The following is a 17,907-nucleotide window of genomic DNA, read 5'->3' as shown; positions in this document are numbered from 1 at the left end:
GGGCACGTGGGACCTGTGGGCAGCCTGCCCAGGCTGTGCATGGTGGCGAGGCCTGGAAGGTTTTGCAAGGGCAAGGCTTGAGCTAAATCTTGAAGGAGGTTTAGATGTTGATCAGAAGAAGAGGTGGGGTGGAGGCAAGGCTCACAGAGCTAAATCGTGGCAGGTGGGGACAGGATGGGAATGTGGCTTTCTGGGCTGCTTGCCCTGTGCTCATTCTACCCCACCAAGTGTCTCCTTTCTCCTTGTGAGGCTGGAACTGCCTTCTGAACGCCATTGTGACTTGGCTCAGCTAGGAACCATGAGAGGACAAGATGACATCTCTTCAGGATGGTGTAGAGATGTGGGGGGAGTGTGCAGGGCTGGTGTGTGAGGGGTGGGGACACGTTGGGTCCATGGTGCTATTTGTGCAGGTAAGATGCACAGGTGACAAGGAGGAGGCTGTTTTAAAGCCAAGGCAGGCACCAGTGCCTGGATAGGACTTTACGGTCCTTGAAACAGGTTCCCCCAGCCCTTCATCTGTGTCTTGGAGAGAGGTCCTCTAGTTCTGCCTAGCCCTGGCTGCCCCAGCCACTGGGATGGAACTGTTTTCAACCACATGGAAGAAAACTCGCCCCCAGGTTGGAAGAAAACCCACCCCCAGGTCTTGCTCTCATTGCTGCTATGTGTGACTGCAGAGAGGGCCTGCTTCTTAGCAGACCCTGAAGTGTCCCGCAAAGATTAGAAAGTCCCACATTTGGGTTCATGTTCCTAATGGGGACTAGTCTAACAGGAGGAATTAAAAGATGGGTCCTAGCTCTCCTGAGCAAGGCAGGTGAAGAGCACCAGATCATGGGACGCGTGAGGCTGGCCCTGAGGCTTATTTCCCATCCATCAGAGAGGCCAGCAGCTCCACTGCCTCTTCTCCCCCCGAGGGGCTCAGCTGCAGGGAGTCTCTGAGCTGTGCCCCTGAGACCCTTCGTGAAGTCCTAGCCAGAAACCAGGTTCCCACAGCCTCAGTCCCTAGGGCCCTGGGTCAGCCTGAGCTGAGTTCAGTCCCACTCTCTCTTACCTGCCATGAGATCTTGGGTGGCTCCCTTTGTTGGAGCCTCAACTTATCCATCTGTGAAATTGAGAAAAATAACATGACCCATTGTATTAGTTTCCCAGGCCTGCCATAACACAGGGCTGCAAAACAACAGCTTAAACAGCAGGTTTCTTGCCTCCCAGGGCTGCAGTCTGGAAGCCTGAGTCAGTGTGTGGACAAGGTTGTGCTCCTTCTGAAGGCATTGGGGAGGCTCCGTTCCAGGCCTCCCTCTGAGCTTCTGGTAGCTCCTTGGCTTGTGGCTGCAGAACTCTGCTCTTCACAGGGTGTGTTCCCTGTGTGCCCGACTGTGTCCAGATATCCCCTTTTATTCTGATAGCAGTCTTATTGGATTAGCGCCTAGCCTAGTCCAGTAGGACTGCATCATAACTATTTATATCTGCAAGGACCTTATTTACAAATGTAGTCACATTTGCAAGCGCTGGGAGTTAGGACTTTAACGTCTTTTTGGTGGCGGCACAATTCTACTGGTAACAGAAGGTAAAAATATATGACCCCTTCCCTCAAGTTCCCAGATATTGATAGAAGCAGAAAATTCTAGTCAGGAGAAGGGGAAAGAAATTTCAGGAAGGTGAGTACAAGCCACACAGCTGACAGAAGATAGATAGAGTGGATTCGCAGGTGAGACTGTGAGGGGCAGCTCCTTCCCTAAGATCCAGAGACAGACAGTGTGACCCTGGAGCGGCTTCTGAATCTCACTTCTTGTCTTCGACTTCAGGTGGCCTCCGGGAGGGCAGTTTCCAGAGATCAATTTCCTTCTCCTCCACCACTGCCCATGGGCTCTGAGGGTGACGGAGAGAGACCCAGTAGGTCACCTTGTCCCTCGTTCCTGGAAAACTTGCCATGTTATCAGCATGGCTCCAAATCCTATATCCACCCTCCAGCCACACCCTTGCTACACTTGGAATCAAAGCCGCCCAGCAACAGAGCATGGACGATCAAGGCGGACTTACCCGCTCAGAAAGAATGTGGGGCTTCCGTCGAGGGAGACCTCAATGACCTTCCTTTGAAAATAAAAATGTCCTTGCAAGTAGGTAAATAAAAAAAAAGAAAAAGAAAAGAAAAGAAAAACGGAAAAAGATTTTCATTTCAAAATAATCTTCATTATCTGAGGATTACAAGAATTGTCATTTCAATTATGCTGACGTCTATTCTTAGAAGGAGGTATAATGGCTTTCCCCTTCCAAGCTGGAGTGACTGTCATTATGTGTGGGATGTACTCCATTACTTAACTCCCTGCCATTAGAAATGTTTAGTGGAGACACTGGCTGATTTTTCTTTTTCTTTCGCTCTGCTCAACCCTCCAACTCCTCTTCTTCCGGCACAAAAGCACAAGAAGCAGCAGAAAATGCATACGGGCTTTCAAGGCAGGGAATCCTGGATTCAAATGGCAGCTCTCAACTCACCTGCCAAGAGACTCGGGGATTTTGGCAGCTGTAAGCGGGAATGATTGTTTGATCTGATGGCAGCATTAAAGGACTAAGGAGACAAATATGAAAAGTGCCCAGGAGTGTGTCTAGCACACAGTGAGGGCTTGTAATGGCAGTGAGTGCGTTTCACAAGGCAAGCTACATCATGTTTCGTACCTGACTTTGTTCTCGTGGGTGTCATGCAGTGGTTGACTGTAGACTCCGGAGCTAGTCCCTGGGTCTGCATCCTGACATACCAACTGCGTGGATTGGGAAACTTGCTTAGGCTCTCTGTTGTCTCAGTTTTCTCATCTGTAAAATGGGGATTAAAAACTCCACCCACTTAGTAGAGCTGTGATGAGAATCCAGTGAGTTTCTGTGTGTAAATTGCTTGGAACGGGATCTGGCCTAGAGTGAGTACTTGTTTTGGTTCACGTGGGCCCTGCTATGACAAAATATCATAGGCTGGGTGACTTATAAACAACAGGCATTTACTTCTCACAGTTCAGGAGGCTGGGAAGTCCAAGGTCAAGGCACTGGTCAGATTTGGTGTCTGGTGAGGTCCTGCTTCCCAGTTCATACATAGACGGCACCTTCTTGCTGTGTCCCATTGTCGAAGAGGCAAGCTAGCTGTCTGGGGTCTTTTATAAGAGCACTAATTCCAGTCGTGAGGGCTCTACCCTCAAGACCTAATCACCTCACAAAGATTCCACCTGCTAATGCCACCTTGTGAGTTAGGATTTCAACATATGGATTTTGGGAGGACACAGGCATCAGACCATAGCCATGCTGTATGTAAAGTGTTAACTGCTATGAACTCCAGGACACTGCAAATAATTGATGTCATGCTTCCACGTTAATGCCTAAACTAGAGACTTTTATGCCTGGGGACTCAGTCAAGTGGAGACCTGGTCAAAACTAACTAAGGCATATAGGGGCTTGGTGTAAACACAGTGGTCTCTTGTGACATTTAGCTGCCACCATTCTCCTCTCATCCATTCAATTGAGGGCCTGCTGTTTGCCAGGTGCTATGCAAAATTTAAAAATAAAATGAACTTGCTCCTATCCCACATGGGGCTTACAATCTATTGAGTAACAATAGACAACAAACAAGTAAACCAGTATCACATTTAAAATGTGATACTGCTATGTTTTGAGAAGGGAGAGAACATGGAATGAGGGCCTAATTAGTTTGGTTAGGGATGGCCACACCACTGCAGGAAGGCCATACCTGCAAATTAAATTTGCAGCAGGAGGCAAAACCAGCTACAGGGAATGCGGGAATGGGGACGATGTCCAAAGCAGTGGGAAGAGCCTGCCAAGGCCCTGAGGTGGGAAAGAGCTTGGTCGGCCGGCATCAGGGTTGGGGAGAGCGGATTGAAATGTCCTTAGAGAGGCCAGCAGGGGCCACATCATACCTGGTTTTGTGTATCCTTCGAGTCTGATTAGGGCACAACACATTTACTATGATAGTCTGTAAGGGAGAGAAAGATCAGAAAGTACTTTGCCTCGTGGGTCCACTTGCTGGCATTCCAGGCAGCTCTGCAGTCCCATTTTCTAGGTGAGAAGAGAGAGGCACCAGGGTGGAAGAGGCTTGTTAAACTGGAGCAGAGAGATTTTGAAGGAGGAGTTAGAGAAGGTAAACTGTGGTCAGTCCCCCAGATTCTCGCCGTGCTGGAAGCTTGTTTTCATTTTTTAACGCTAATTTAATTTTTATTGTTGTGATACATATATGCAGTTTAAAATCAAATTGTTCTATATGTTCTACATGGTGAAAAACACCAGCTCTGTGTTTGAACTTCCTTCTCTTGATTCCTGATCCACAAAGCAAACACTTTCAACTATTTTGATAGTTTCTTCTGATATTTACCTCTCTAGTTCCAAAAACATGCTTTGTACTCTCTCTCTATCACACACACACACTCTCTCTAGATCTATAGATGTATCTGTAGAGAGAGATCCAGAAAGATCTAGAGAGAGAGTGAGAGTGAGAGAGAGAGTTCATAACATGTTTTTGGAACTGGAGAGGTATATGTATAATTTATACTGCATATATTTATTTTATATGTAAAATAAATCTCTTTATATATAACAAATATCTTGATAAATAATAAATCTATGTACGTATTTTGGGGTATTGATATGGTTTGGCTGTGTCCTCACCCAAATCTCATCTTGAATTCTAGTTCCTATAAGCCCCGGGTGTTGTGGGTGGGACCTGGTGGAAGGTAATTGAATCACAGGGCAGCTTCCCCCATGCTTTTATTCTTGTGACAGTGAGTAAATTCTCACGAGGTCTGATGGTTTATAAGGGGCTTCCGCATTTGCTTGTCTCTCATTCTTCTTCTTGTCGCCATGTGAAGAAGGATATGTTTGCTTCCCCTTCCACCACGATTTTAAGTTTCCAGAAGCTTCCCCAGCCCTGTAGAACTGTGAGTCAGTTAAACCTCTTTTTAAAAATAACTTATCCAGACATGGGCAATTCTTTATAGCAGCATGAGAATGGGCTAATACAGGTGTCTATGTATATATATATAAGGTATACCTAATACATAGATTTATAAATAGATTATGTAAAATCACTATCTATTATCTATCTATCTATCTATCTATCTAATTGGTTCTGATTCTCTGAACAATCCTGACCGACACACTAGGTCTGTGACTTTGTGTAAGCTACTTAATAATTTTGTCCTTTAGCTTCTTCATCGGTATATTAGTCCATTTTCACACAGTTGTAAAGAACTACTTGAGACTGGGCAATTTATAAAGAAAAGAGGTTTAATTGACTCACAGTTCTGCATGGCTAGGGAGACCTCAGGAAACTTACAATCATGGCGGAAGACAAAGGGGGAGCAAGGCATGTCTCACACAGTGGCAGATGAGAGAGAGAGAGAAAGAGAGAGAGAGAGCAAGGAAGTGCCATGCCTTAAAACCATCAGCTCTTGTGAGAACTCACTCACTCTCACAAGAACAGCATGGGGGAAACGGCCCCTATGATCCAGTCATCTCCCACCAGATCCCTCCCTTGACACATAGGGATTATGACTCAAGATGAGATTTGGGTGGGGATGCAGAGCCAAACCATATCAATTGATGAAGTGACTCTAATTGAATTTATCTCATAGACCATCAAATTAGATGAAGCCTATTAAACACTCAGCATAGTACCTTGCACATAGAAAGTATTAAGTTAGAAAATTTTAATAATCATTACCATATTTTCTCATATCTAAGGTATCATCTATTGTTAGCTGTGTTGCTTATTTTGTGCACCAAGAAAGAAAAAATTCTGCCACTTGATTGTAAGAATGTCAGCTCTAAGATGCATTCTGATTTCCAAAGAAGCTAAAATAAATAAGTAATTTAGAACATAATAATCTCATTATTGTTCTTTTTTTTTTTTTTTTTTTTTTTTTTGAGACGGAGTCTCGCTCTGTCACCCGGGCTGGAGTGCAGTGGCCGGATCTCAGCTCACTGCAAGCTCCACCTCCCGGGTTTACGCCATTCTCCTGCCTCAGCCTCCCGAGTAGCTGGGACTACAGGCGCCCGCCACCTCGCCCGGCTAGTTTTTTGTATTTTTAGTAGAGACGGGGTTTCACCGTGTTAGCCAGTATGGTCTCGATCTCCTGACCTCGTGATCCACCCGTCTCGGCCTCCCAAAGTGCTAGGATTACAGGCTTGAGCCACCGCGCCCGGCCTCATTATTGTTCTTATTGGCTGCAACCTGCAACCTCTGTGGCCTCTACTGAATTATTTGTATAATAGTAATAATGCAAATTGTTTGGAATGGAGTGAAATGGTTCGTGTAGGTGATTTAGTTATTTTCTCCATGTCTAACTGTGGTCTTTAGTGCAAAGCACAAGAAGGGACAGGGTAACACTCACCAAGTTGGTGAGATTAATACAAGCCCATTTGATGAATGGAGAAACACAGGCTAACTGAGGTTAAGTAGCTTGTCCAAGGTAATAGAATCCTAAATGTAGGAACTATTAGTTTAACCCAGGTCCATCAGAATTCAAGTTATTCTTCGAAAAGGAAAATCCTTTTCATTTGGCCAAAAGTCCTGGCCCCCTGCAACCTGCTCAGTCACTTTGCTTTTCCTTGTCTCTATAAGCCGATACCCTGGGTCTGCCTCCATCCTGCACCTCCTTCTCTGTCAAGGCCCCTGTGGGCTCTCCCGTGTTTTGGAGGACCCCAGGCTCAACACAGCTGGTGTTGCCACCTATGCTCTGTATGGCTCAGGGCAAGCCCAATGCTCTCTTCAAAGGACCCAAACATAGTCCTTGGTGTGTACAGTTTCTGTAAGGACTTAATCATATCAAAGGCAGGATTTTCTAAGAGGGGAACTGAACTTGTTTCTGGTCCACTGTGTGATTTTGGGCAAGTTATGAAACTCTCAGAAGCCACAGCTTCCTTCTCTGAAGTTCCCTGCACACTCTTTAACGAGGTAAACAAAACCAAGGGGAGATGGTTCCTTGTTGGGTGGAAGTGCCAGGCAACTACCAGGAACCATTGCTTTTGAGGGGCGTGGAGACTTCAGGCTTAGCTCTATTCCTGCCTCATTTAGCTGGTTATGAGGCTCCTGGCTGCTGACCCTGAGAGGGCCCAATTTGGAAGGAGAGGATTTATAGGAACAATAAGTCAGTCCCCTAGGCACTGGGCTGTCATTGCATTTTACTGTAGGGAGACATAGAAGAATGCAGGCGAGAGCTGAAGATTCTCCTAGAACCTAGAACAGAGCTTCTTAGAACACCTCAGAAGTCCTGTTGTGAATGCCTCAGCTGTGGCCTCTACTGAATTATTTGTATAATAGTAATAATGCAAATTGTTTGGAATGGAGTGAGATGGTTCGTGTGGGTGATTTAGTTATTTTCTGTCAGTGTCCAGGGCAGTAAAAAGAATAATCATGATAACGCAAGACTGGCGACGGTCATGTGTGTTTCCCGGGTGCTAAGCACTGTGCTTAGTGCTTCCATTATGGTGATCCACTCATTTACTTCTCAAGGCAGCCTGTGAGCAAGGTGCCGGTGTTGTCTCATGCACAGATGGGTAGAGAGCTGCTGCAACTCCTCATCAGGAGGTCCAGCTCCTGCTCAGCAGAGCTGGCCTTTAAAGGCAAGTGTGCCTGGATTTCTGATCACCAGGTGATTCCGTCTTTTACTTCTAGTCTGTTTTATTTATTTATTTATTTTATATCAGAATGCACCCAAGAATTAGAATTTATTTTATTCAATGGGTCATAATCCGTTATGATTATTATTTACTTCATTGCTTACCAGTCCCAGATTTGGCCAGTGGGAACTCTTTCACATTGGCATCTATATTTTTGAAGATCTTTCCATCATCCTTTGAATGCTTTCTTATTTTTTTGGCATGAAAAATATTCCTGGCTCATCTTATATTTTTTTCCTGTCCAAGCCCTGAGGTCAGCCATTTTTCTAAGGAACCTTGGTTCGTTTTAGTGCAGAATGGTATTTAGAAGCCAAGATCTACACGTGATTATTTCTAAGTACTTCATGGGAAATTGAGAGACCACAACCCTTTCTGGTGTTGTCAGCCCTCAGTGCAGTGTCATTTTAACTCTATCACCAGAAAAATCCCCCAAAGGAGCCATGAGGCCCCAAGACCCCCTTATTCCCTTGGTACTAACTTTTACCTGTTCAGGAGTCGCCAGAGTGTCTGGGCAAGTGTTTGTCATTCTCTACTTACCCTAGACATTCTGGAAGGGAATGGGGAAGCAGAGGAGATTTCTGAAGAATATCTGGGTCCTGACATCCTCTGATTTGGAATGTTTTGCTGCCAACTCCTTTCCTCACCACCCCTTCCCCTCTCTTCTTAGGGCACCTAAGCTTTCTGTATGTCCTAGTCCCTGGCACACAGAAGTGAACAAGGTAGACAAAATCTTTGCTCTGGTACAGCAGAGAGATAGACAATACACAAGTAATGAATGAACAAATATTACAAACAGAGATACATGCTAGGAGGAGAAAGGGTGGGGCCCCTGATGCAGAAGAATGGGGGAGGTGGTGATGGTGACGTGCTTCATTTGGAGAAGGGTCCAGGAAAACCTCTTAAAGAGGAGACCTGCGAGAGGAAAAGGAGCTGGTCACGGGAAAAGTGAAGGAAGAGTGTTACCAGCAGAGGGAAGGGGAGGTGGGAATGCCCAGAGGCGGGGAAGAGCTTGGTGTGTTCCAGCAACTAACAGGAAGCTGGGAGGCTGGCGTGGTGGGTGAGGGGAAGGGAGGCATGGGAGGAGGCTGGGGCCAGGGCCGATTGCACTGGACTCAAAAGCCATAGCAAAGGCTTGGATTTGGACAGTGCTGAAGCTCCGAGAACGGGGAAGCACATCTGGTAATTGAAAAGATGAAAAAAGTAATAATAAAGTACTCACTCACAGGCAGCCGTGATGAAGGAAATGGATGGTGGCCAGGCAGGCCATATGCACTTGGCTAACAGAATTAATCATGTTCGGTACGGCACAAAACAAGAACGACAAGCACAATAAAACATTTAAAGACGAGAGTGGATTTTAATTTTAGGAGTAGGCTAAAACAATATGATAATGATGATAGCCAAGTTGGCCCTGTGAATGTAAAATCCAAATAGGACACAAATTAAAGTCATAAATAATATTTAATTTGCTATACCAATGCATTCTCAAAAGTCATATTGATGAAAAAAGTTATTAGAATGAATCAAATGAAGACTCTTGTATGTCTGGAATATTTAGTGGACTGGAGAAATGCTAGCAGAAAAAAAAATCCATAACACCATGTATGAGTTGGAAATTGGATGAGAACATTATGATTTTCTACTTGCATTTATCGAGCAAACCACGGACTGTATTTCCAGGGCCATTTAGCTAGATTAGAACAAATAAGAAAAGACTGATTTTTAAGAACTTGTGATTAATGACACGCAATTCTTTTAAAGTAGTTTTGTAAATACTCTATCCCGAAGATATGTTGTGCTGTCATCTGTTACTGAGCCTCGAGCTACGGGGCTTGAGGGACCTTGTTTTGCTGTCACTGATGGTTTCTCCATGCATTGTACTTTTATGAACTGAGATCTTAAATTCAGTGACCGTACCTTGTACATTGGATGTGCAGAACTGGGAGAGGCAATGAGTGGTGCCAAAAACTATATATGTATCTAGAGAGAGGCAGATTGTGAAAAAAACAGCTATTAATTTGCAGAGTATTAAGTACGATTATGGGGAGTGTTAAGGCAGCCTCCTGTAAGTAAAGAGAAGAATGGCTAAATGCAGAGAGCAGGAGAGAACAAGAAATGCAAAAGGAAAGAGTGATTACCAATGCCAATGAAAAGCACAACATGACTAAGAATGTCGGTGTGGGGGAGGGGGACCGCCGATCTGGATCAACATGTTCACCTGAGCAGGTAATGCTGCTTTATAAACTTTATTAAAAAACTTTATAAAAGACAACCAGGCCAGGAGTGGTGGCTCACTTTGTGAGTCCGAGGCGGGCAGATCATGAGGTCAGGAGATGGAGACCATCCTGGCTAACACGGTGAAACCCCATCTCTACTAAAAATACAAAAAATTAGCTGGGCATGGTGGCACGTGCCTGTAGTTCCAGCTACTGGGGAGGCTGAGGCAGGAGAATCGCTTGAACCTGGGAGGCGGAGGTGGCAGTGAGTTGAGATCGCATCACCGCACTCCAGCCTGGGAGAAAGAACTAGACTCCGTCTGAAAAAATAAAAGGGTTTTCCTAAAAACATATGGTGTTCCCTTTCTGTGCATGGAACAATGGTGTTCTGTAATTAATGCTGGGACATGACAGTGCCAACTGTGTCATTGAATGAACTTCCCCCGACCCCAAACAAAAAGGATCCCAATGCTTTGTGTTAATTTAAACTAAGCCCGTGGTGTTCCAACCCAAGGAGACATCATGACTGTGTCTTTGCAGAGTTCACTGGTCAAGAATGAAAAATAAAGGTGAATGGCATCCACTTTTCATCTTCAAAGAAAACGTGTTAGGTAATGGCCCACTGGAGGTCATGAGCTCTCACCAGACTCTTTTCTCTACAGGGATAGCTTAAGGTAGCTGTATTCCTTCTCCTTGCTTCCTCATGCCCTCGAAAATGGGTGCTGGTCCAGCTTTCTCGGCTGATGTTCCAAATGAGTCCTGCTCATGCCCGCCTCCATTCTTCATCCAGGGGCCAATCAATCACCCAGCCCTGAGCAGCCCGCCATGAGATGCCTCCATTCCGGCTCCTCTTCAGCTCCCTGGCGATGCCTGTCCTGGTTATTTCTCACCTGCGTGACGGAGATCGCCTCCTTGCTGGTCTCTGACTTTCTCTCCTCCTCTCATCCATCTTCCAGTCGGCAGCCAGAGTGATCTTTCTAAATTGCAAATCAGATCCCATCAGTGTCCTCCTTAAAACCCTTTTAATGGCTCCCTAGGGTGGTGCTTTTCAACCTTTAAAAAAAATTCCCATGTGATGGTTTGATAAATAACGATAATAGCTCCTATCTATCAATAGCGACCATTACTATTTATCAAGCACTTCCTGTGTGCCAGGCCCTGTGCTTGCGATAATTCGTGTAACCCTGATCGGAACACACACATGACTCCGGTTTTACAGGTGAGGACACAGCTTTAGAGAGAGACGTGTCTTGCTGGAGGTGAGGTCACGCAGCTGGCCAAAACCTAGGCCTGATTGGCACCTAAGGGCAGGCTGCCAAATGTGATGTGAGGTGGCCTCTCTATTGCATGCTTCCACACACCCCTTTTACCGTTTGCTATTTCTCCAGGGCCCAAAGTCTCCCCTCCAGGTGACGGAGCCTCACCCCTCTGCCCACACATAGATTGCACTCCCTTTGGGAACCGTCGTCCTGTATCTGTGGGATAGACTCCAGGACTCTTCCAGTAACATATACGGCTTCTGCTGGCCTCTCTCTGTCTCCCCTTCTATGCGTCCACTGTACTTATCCTGGTCCTCCCTCTCTGCTTGGGGTTTCCTTCCCTTGCCTCTTTGGATTCTAGCTCATTCTTGAGGCTCAGCATAAGCATCACCTCCTCCAGGAAGCCCTTAATGCCCCAGGCTGGATCAGGGACCCTGTCTGAATGTTCCTGCTGCCTCAGGTACCTCTGCCCTGGATCACTCTCTATCCAGGTATATTCCTCCTTTTTCATCTCTCCCAGACTGTGAGTCTCTTCATTCATTTGTTCATGTATTCATTCAACAACTATTTGCTGAGTGCCTACTATGTGATAAGCACCGTGCTAGGTACTGCAGATCCTGTAGTGACAAGAACAGACAAGATTCGTATTCTCATGGAAATTACATTTATAACAAGATGTTGGAATGGAAATTTTGGGCAAGATCCAGGATGAAGTTGGGTACGACATCCCAAAGATGCAGTCATGAGGGCCTTGTTCTTGGTTGGGGAGGGGATGCTCTACTTTGAAATGTACATGCATGACCTTGGAGTCAGGTGGCCTGGCCCCCAAGCTCAACTCTGGTGCTTAACTTGCTGTGTGCCCTCAGGCAAGTTGCATTGCGTCTCTGAGCTGAAAACCAAGTTTGCTGATTCAGACCCCACAGGGTTTTGGTTGGGATTAAAAACGTGGCATTTGGCTGGTATTCAGCTAATGAAAGACCATTCACTATCCTCCCTTTACCCCAGCACAATTGTTCAGCAAGTCCTGCATCTCCAGTTCGATTTGGAGGTAGCAGGTGCTCCTGGGGCATTCCTGAATCCCAGCCCCCTGGACCTGACTCTTTTGGACCTCTCCTTCCTTGGGGGATCTGAGACACACCTTTGAGGACAGGTGCAGCGATTCGCACATCTGCCATCAATGTATTAGATGGCCTAGTTCCACTCACTCTTCTAAAACTGTATTTTATTCTTCTTCTAAATTACTAATAATAGAAGAACTGAAGAATCTAGATGTTTAAAATCCGTTTAAAAATAAACAAAACCTAGTTGCCATCAAGATGTGTTTCGATAAGTGAGTGAATAAACAAATGTGATACAGCTATACAATGGAATAGTATTTAGAGATAAGAAATGAACTGTCAACTCACAAAATGACATGGGGAAACTTCCAGTCCACATTGTTGAATGAAAGAAGCCAGTTTGAAAAGGCTGGCTAGTATATGATTCCAACCATACAACATTCTGAAAAAGGCAAAATTATGGAGATGGTAGAAAGATGGGTGGTGGTTAAGAACTGGGAGGAAGTGGGGAGGGATGAAAGGGTGGAGTTCAGGGGCTTTTGAGGGCATTGAAGCTATTCTGTACACCACTTTGATGCTGGATACATGCCATTTGCCAAAATCCATGGAATGTATGACACAGATGATTAACCCCAATCTAAAGTAAGGACTTTCATTATTAATAACGTGTCAGTATTGGTTGATCAGTTGCAACAAGTGCAATGGCAAAATGTTGACAGTGGGGGAAGCTGTGAATGTGAGGGGAAGGGAAACATACAAGAAGCCTCTGTATTTTACACTCACATTTTCTGCAAACATAAAACTGCTCTAGAAAATAGTCTAAATAAAATAAAACAAGTAAAGTCGATTCCCTTGAAGAGCACAAATCTCATGCACCCACGCACCAGGGGTTCTCCTCTGGGATTTCAGGCTGCAGGTTTTGCGCTGTATAGGAAGGAGTCCAGCTGTGGGCTGGGCCACACCCTCCTCACATACATTTGTCGCCAGAGCCCAAACCTCTGGGACTGGTCCCAGCACGGGCCATAATCACCTGTGGAAAGTTGAGAGCAGGGAGCCACATGTGTAGTAGGTTTTTTAGTGGCCAGGTGAAAAGAAACAGGAGAAATAAACTTTAATACTATATTTAATTTAACCCAGTTATCCAAAATATTATCATTTCAACATGTAATTAATACGAAAATTACTGGTGAGGTGTATTTTGTATTTTTTTTGTCCACACTAAGTCTGAAATCTGGCGAGTGTTTAAGACTTATCTCAATTCAGACTCAATTCAGGCTGTGTTTCCAGTGCTCAGGCTGGAGTCTGTGGTCACTCCAGTGGACAGCATAGGTTCAGATGGTCACTGGGCAATGTGGGGAACCATGGGGTTGCTCAGGGAGGCTTCTCCTTCCCTCCTTTGTTCCTTCCCGTGTTGATGGTGTGCCAATTAAAAATTAATTTTTAGAGCTGCACTTGTCTCTCAAACTCCTTGGGGGCAAGTGTCTGTGCCCAAGGCTCTGTGTACACGAGGCAGAGGCAGACCCATCGAGCTGCTGCAGCTTCATTCCACCACAGCAGGTGAATTTTTCTCCTTCCCCCACCTGCACTTTGATTATTTAAGACAGAACTAAATGGGGGCCCACAGAGCTGCAGCCTAACTTTGCCCCAGAAGAGCCTCTTATGGGGAAAATCCTCCTGGCAACATCGCCAGAATAAAATGGTATCCCTTAGCTTGCCATCCCTGCTGAGACAAGGAGAGCACAGGCTATGTGAAGCTTCTTCAGCTGCCTCCCCTTCTGTGTCTATGACAGACATCACTAATCAATCTCAGCTCTTTCTGAACTATCTGTGTCTGCATCCTCTCTGTACTCCACCTCCTGCTCCAGGCAGACAATCCTGATTGATAGACTACACACAGCCAATTAGTTCTCCCTCTCCAGTTTGCTATCCTGCTCTATGAGATGGCCCATCTCATCTTTCCAATGTTACTTCTTATTGCACCCTTCTCTTCATGAACATCACATTCCAGCAGCATCAAATGAGTCTTCATTTTCTTGAACACCCAAAGCCCTGTGTATGGCTGGTCAGGTTGTTCACTGTGTACGAGGGCTCCCAGCCAAGGGGTGGGTAGGGCATGGCATATGGCCCAATGCCCATTCACCAAGCTGTACAATTTAGACTGAGGATACCCGCACTGGGTTCAAGGTGCCTTTTGTTCAGTTTACACAAAGGCATTATATATTCTAGTAGTGATCTGTGAACAGTCTCTGGCCCTTTGCCTATGCAGTTCCTTCTGCCTTGAATGCCCTTTCCCTACCATTTTATCCTCATTCTTTTGAGTCTTGCTTCAGTCCCTCAAACCCTGTCCAGGTCTAGTGGTAAGCACTGCAACTTCCCTTGCGTCTCTCAGCCATGGCTTAGTTCACAGCCAACCTTATATAAGAACTAAGTGGGGTCACTTTTGTCCACATGGAATTGTGAGTCTCTTGAGTCTGGAAGCTGTGTGTGATTTTCCAGCCTGGGGTCTGGCACAGCCACCTGAAGCAGAAGTGCACGGACTTGACCAAACCAGACATTTCTAATGAAGTTTTTTTTTTTTTTTTTTTGAGATGGAGTCTCACTCTGTCGCCAGGCTGGAGTGCAGTGGCGTGATCTCAGCTCACTGCAACCTCTGCATCCTGGGTTCAAGCAATTCTCCTGCCTCAGCCTCCTGAGTAGCTGAGACTACAGGCACCCGCCACCACACCCAGCTAAGTTTTGTATTTTTTTTTTTGTTTTGTAGAGACAAGGTTTCACCATGTTGGCTAGGATGGTCTCGATCTCTTGACCGTGTGATCCGCCTGCCTCGGCCTCCCAAAATGCTGGGATAACAGGCATGAGCCACTGCGCCCGGCCCTAATGAAGTTCTAAGACAGACCAGGCTGTGACCACTAATGACACGAACAGGCAGCACTTACGGAATGCTTCCCCTGTGCCCTCATGGCTCTAAAGACAGCATGGGCCATCTCAGTTAGTGCTTGCAACAAGGCCATGAGGTGGGGGTTATCACTGTTATCCCTGGTTCATGGATGGGAGTAGCAGAGGGAATGAGTCACAGAGAGGTTGAGAACCTGTTCCAGGGTATTGGACTGGGTTTGGGACAGGCGTGCTGACTCCAGGCCCCTGCTTATCATTTTCTCTAGGCACCCCCACCACCTCCCCCCATATTGATGGTTCAGTTTTTCCGTCATGGATGTGGGAGGGAGGTTAAAGAGCATTAACAGTAATAATAACCACAGCGGTAACTCATTCTTATGGACACTCCACTTGTGCCAGACACTGTTCTGAGTGCTTTCTGCAGATCACCTGGATTGTGCCTGCATGTCTGTGCCAAATGCTGGGTGTGCATCTCGAAGTGGGGATAGCCCCTCCCCACCTTTTGTTCCTGCTGAGTAAGCTGAGGCCTGAGGTGCTCACAGCTAGCAAGTGCTGGCTCCTGGCTTCGCCTGGGGGGCCTGCCTGGCTTTTGTGCCTGGCCTCTAGCTCCACATGCTGCTGCCCCTCAAAGTCCCCTCCCACAGGGCAGGGAGTCTGGGGCGTTCCCGCCTTCCAAAACCTGGGCAGATCCCCTGGGGGAGGCAGCAGAGCCCACTTGGTGGGCACATGAGCCCTGGGGGCAGCCTGCTTGGTCCAAATCCAGCTCTGCCACTTGCCTGTTGAGAGCCTTGGTAAGTTGCTCAACATCTCTGTGCCTCAGTTTCCTCAGCTTTAAAACAGACGCAATGCTAGGCCTGTTGCTATGGTTGCTGTGGAGATTGAATGAGACAATGTGTTGATGCGCTTGCACACCTGAACATACAGGAAATGCTAACCTCTCACTGTGATACCCAGCACCACTGAAGGCAGCAGCCAGAGAAGATGGAGTCTGGACTTTGGAGACAGATCCTGGCATTGCACAAATTGCACATCCTCTCTGGATCTCAGTTTCCTCACCTGCAAAACAGCCATGAGAATCTACCTGGAGTTACTTTGTTATTCAGGACATGCGTGCGGGTTTGTGATGGGCTAGCCAGTGTTAGGTGTCAGGGATTCCACAACAAGCCCATCCCTGTCCCTAAGAATCTTGGAGGCAAGCTCATAGGTACTTAATCTGGGGTCTGTGGGTCCCAAGGCTGTCCACAGTGGGCTTCAGGGGGCTCTACAAACCCCCCAGGTGTGTAAGAAATAGGTCTGGGGCTTTCACTGGATCTTTGAGAGGCCCTGGGCAGAGAGGAGAGTTGCATCAGATTCTGGATCTTGCTCCTTGGGGGAGCCTAGCCTTTACACCTGCCTGTGTTGGAGGGCTGGGTTGCTCACTTGCTCCAACCCAGGGCTGGTGTCAGGCTTCTGCACCAGCCTTGCCCAGGGCCACGGTTCCCTATCAGGGCCCTTGTTGATCCCAGTCCTGAGTGCACGGTAGAAGTGGGCATGGGCCTCTGTGCAGGGTGAGTCCACGTTTCCTTGGATTCACCCCACACAGCCTGCCCTCTTCACCACAGCCTCAGAAAGAGCTTGGGGGAAAAACACATTCCTAAATAAATAATAAATATGGGCAGAAAAAATAATACAGAACGTGCTTGCCTTCTTCAGGACTTTTGACAGGACTGCTCTGCCTGGCTCTGGGCTCTCTCTGTCTCTCCCAATTACTGCCTCTGCCTTCCACATGTTGCCTTAGGAGTGCTAAGTCAACTCGCCATCAGCAGCTGTCGCTGAAAGTTCTTAGCATCCACGTCTCAGCCCCTCTCAGCGTTCTGGGGGCATGCAGCTCTGAGGATTCAGGTCCTTCCTCTGGAAAATTTCACATCTTCCCACAGTGCAGAGGGGAGGGGTGGAATGGCCAAAGCATGTCGGCTTTGGGGTCAGACTGCCGGGTTCTAATCCTGATTCAACTTCTGTAGCTCAGACAGCCCATTTAAACTTGTTAAGCCTCAGTTTCCTCATCTGTAAAATGGGAACAGTGATCGACCTGACCTTGGACAATGCTGAGGCTGGACAGTGGCGTGATGCTTGTAAAGTGCCTGGTCCATTGTCAGCACTCAATCAACCTGCTTATTTTTATTACCACCACCACTGGGCCTGGGAAGGCAAAGGAGGTGTTTTCCTCTACACGGAGGGTGGTATGTAGGAGAAAGACTGAGACCAGTGCTATGAGATGGAGTGAATCAAGAAGGCTGAGTTCTCACAGGGTCTTGTGGCTGAGTTACTGCCTCCCTGCAGGCCTCAGGTTTTGCATTTGTTTAGTGGGCCGCATACTTCATCAGAGGCTTCCTAGGTCTGCTCCTTAGACGCTTAGAGAAGTGTTGATCTGGGAGCACACTGCTGGGTTTGCAGTCAGGGGACACTTACTTCAGCTTCAGGGACAGGTTGCTGGGAGAATAGAATCCAGCTTGGCTATGTGAGTTGCATGGCCTCACCCAAAACTGGCAAGGGTCCAATCCCACTCTTCTCTGGTCCTTCTCCTCAACAGTATAGTACTGCCCTGATGCCCTCCCTCTCAGCACCCACTGGGTGCTTCATCCTCCAGTGATTTGCTCCAATTACAGCTCCTCCTGGAAGCCTTCTGTATCACCCAGGGCCCAACCAGGAGATGGAGCCATGCCTGTTAGTCCAACAGAGTAAATCTAACAAAGAAGTGGTCTATTGCACACACACTAGAATAACTATTACCAGCAAAACAGGAGGTAACAAGTGTTGGCAAGGAAGAGGGGAAAC

General features: G+C 46.8%; 1 protein-coding gene across 1 annotated transcript in view; it reads left to right on the top strand.

Annotated features, from left to right (window-relative positions):
* The first annotated feature begins 311 nt into the window (after positions 1-311).
* LOC117069714 overlaps positions 312-17,907 on the top strand; it is an 83,557-nt gene continuing 65,961 nt past the window's right edge. Inside the window, exons 1-3 of the mRNA XM_033188170.1 lie at positions 312-410; positions 1,800-1,887; positions 1,966-2,115. Coding sequence (XP_033044061.1) covers positions 312-410; positions 1,800-1,887; positions 1,966-2,115 — 337 coding nt within the window. The remainder of the gene's footprint in view (positions 411-1,799; positions 1,888-1,965; positions 2,116-17,907) is intronic.

Source organism: Trachypithecus francoisi, unplaced genomic scaffold (assembly GCF_009764315.1).
Source record: "Trachypithecus francoisi isolate TF-2019V2 unplaced genomic scaffold, Tfra_2.0 Lachesis_group3, whole genome shotgun sequence".
Taxonomy (NCBI): domain Eukaryota; kingdom Metazoa; phylum Chordata; class Mammalia; order Primates; family Cercopithecidae; genus Trachypithecus; species Trachypithecus francoisi.
This window is presented reverse-complemented; position numbering and strand designations above follow the sequence as displayed.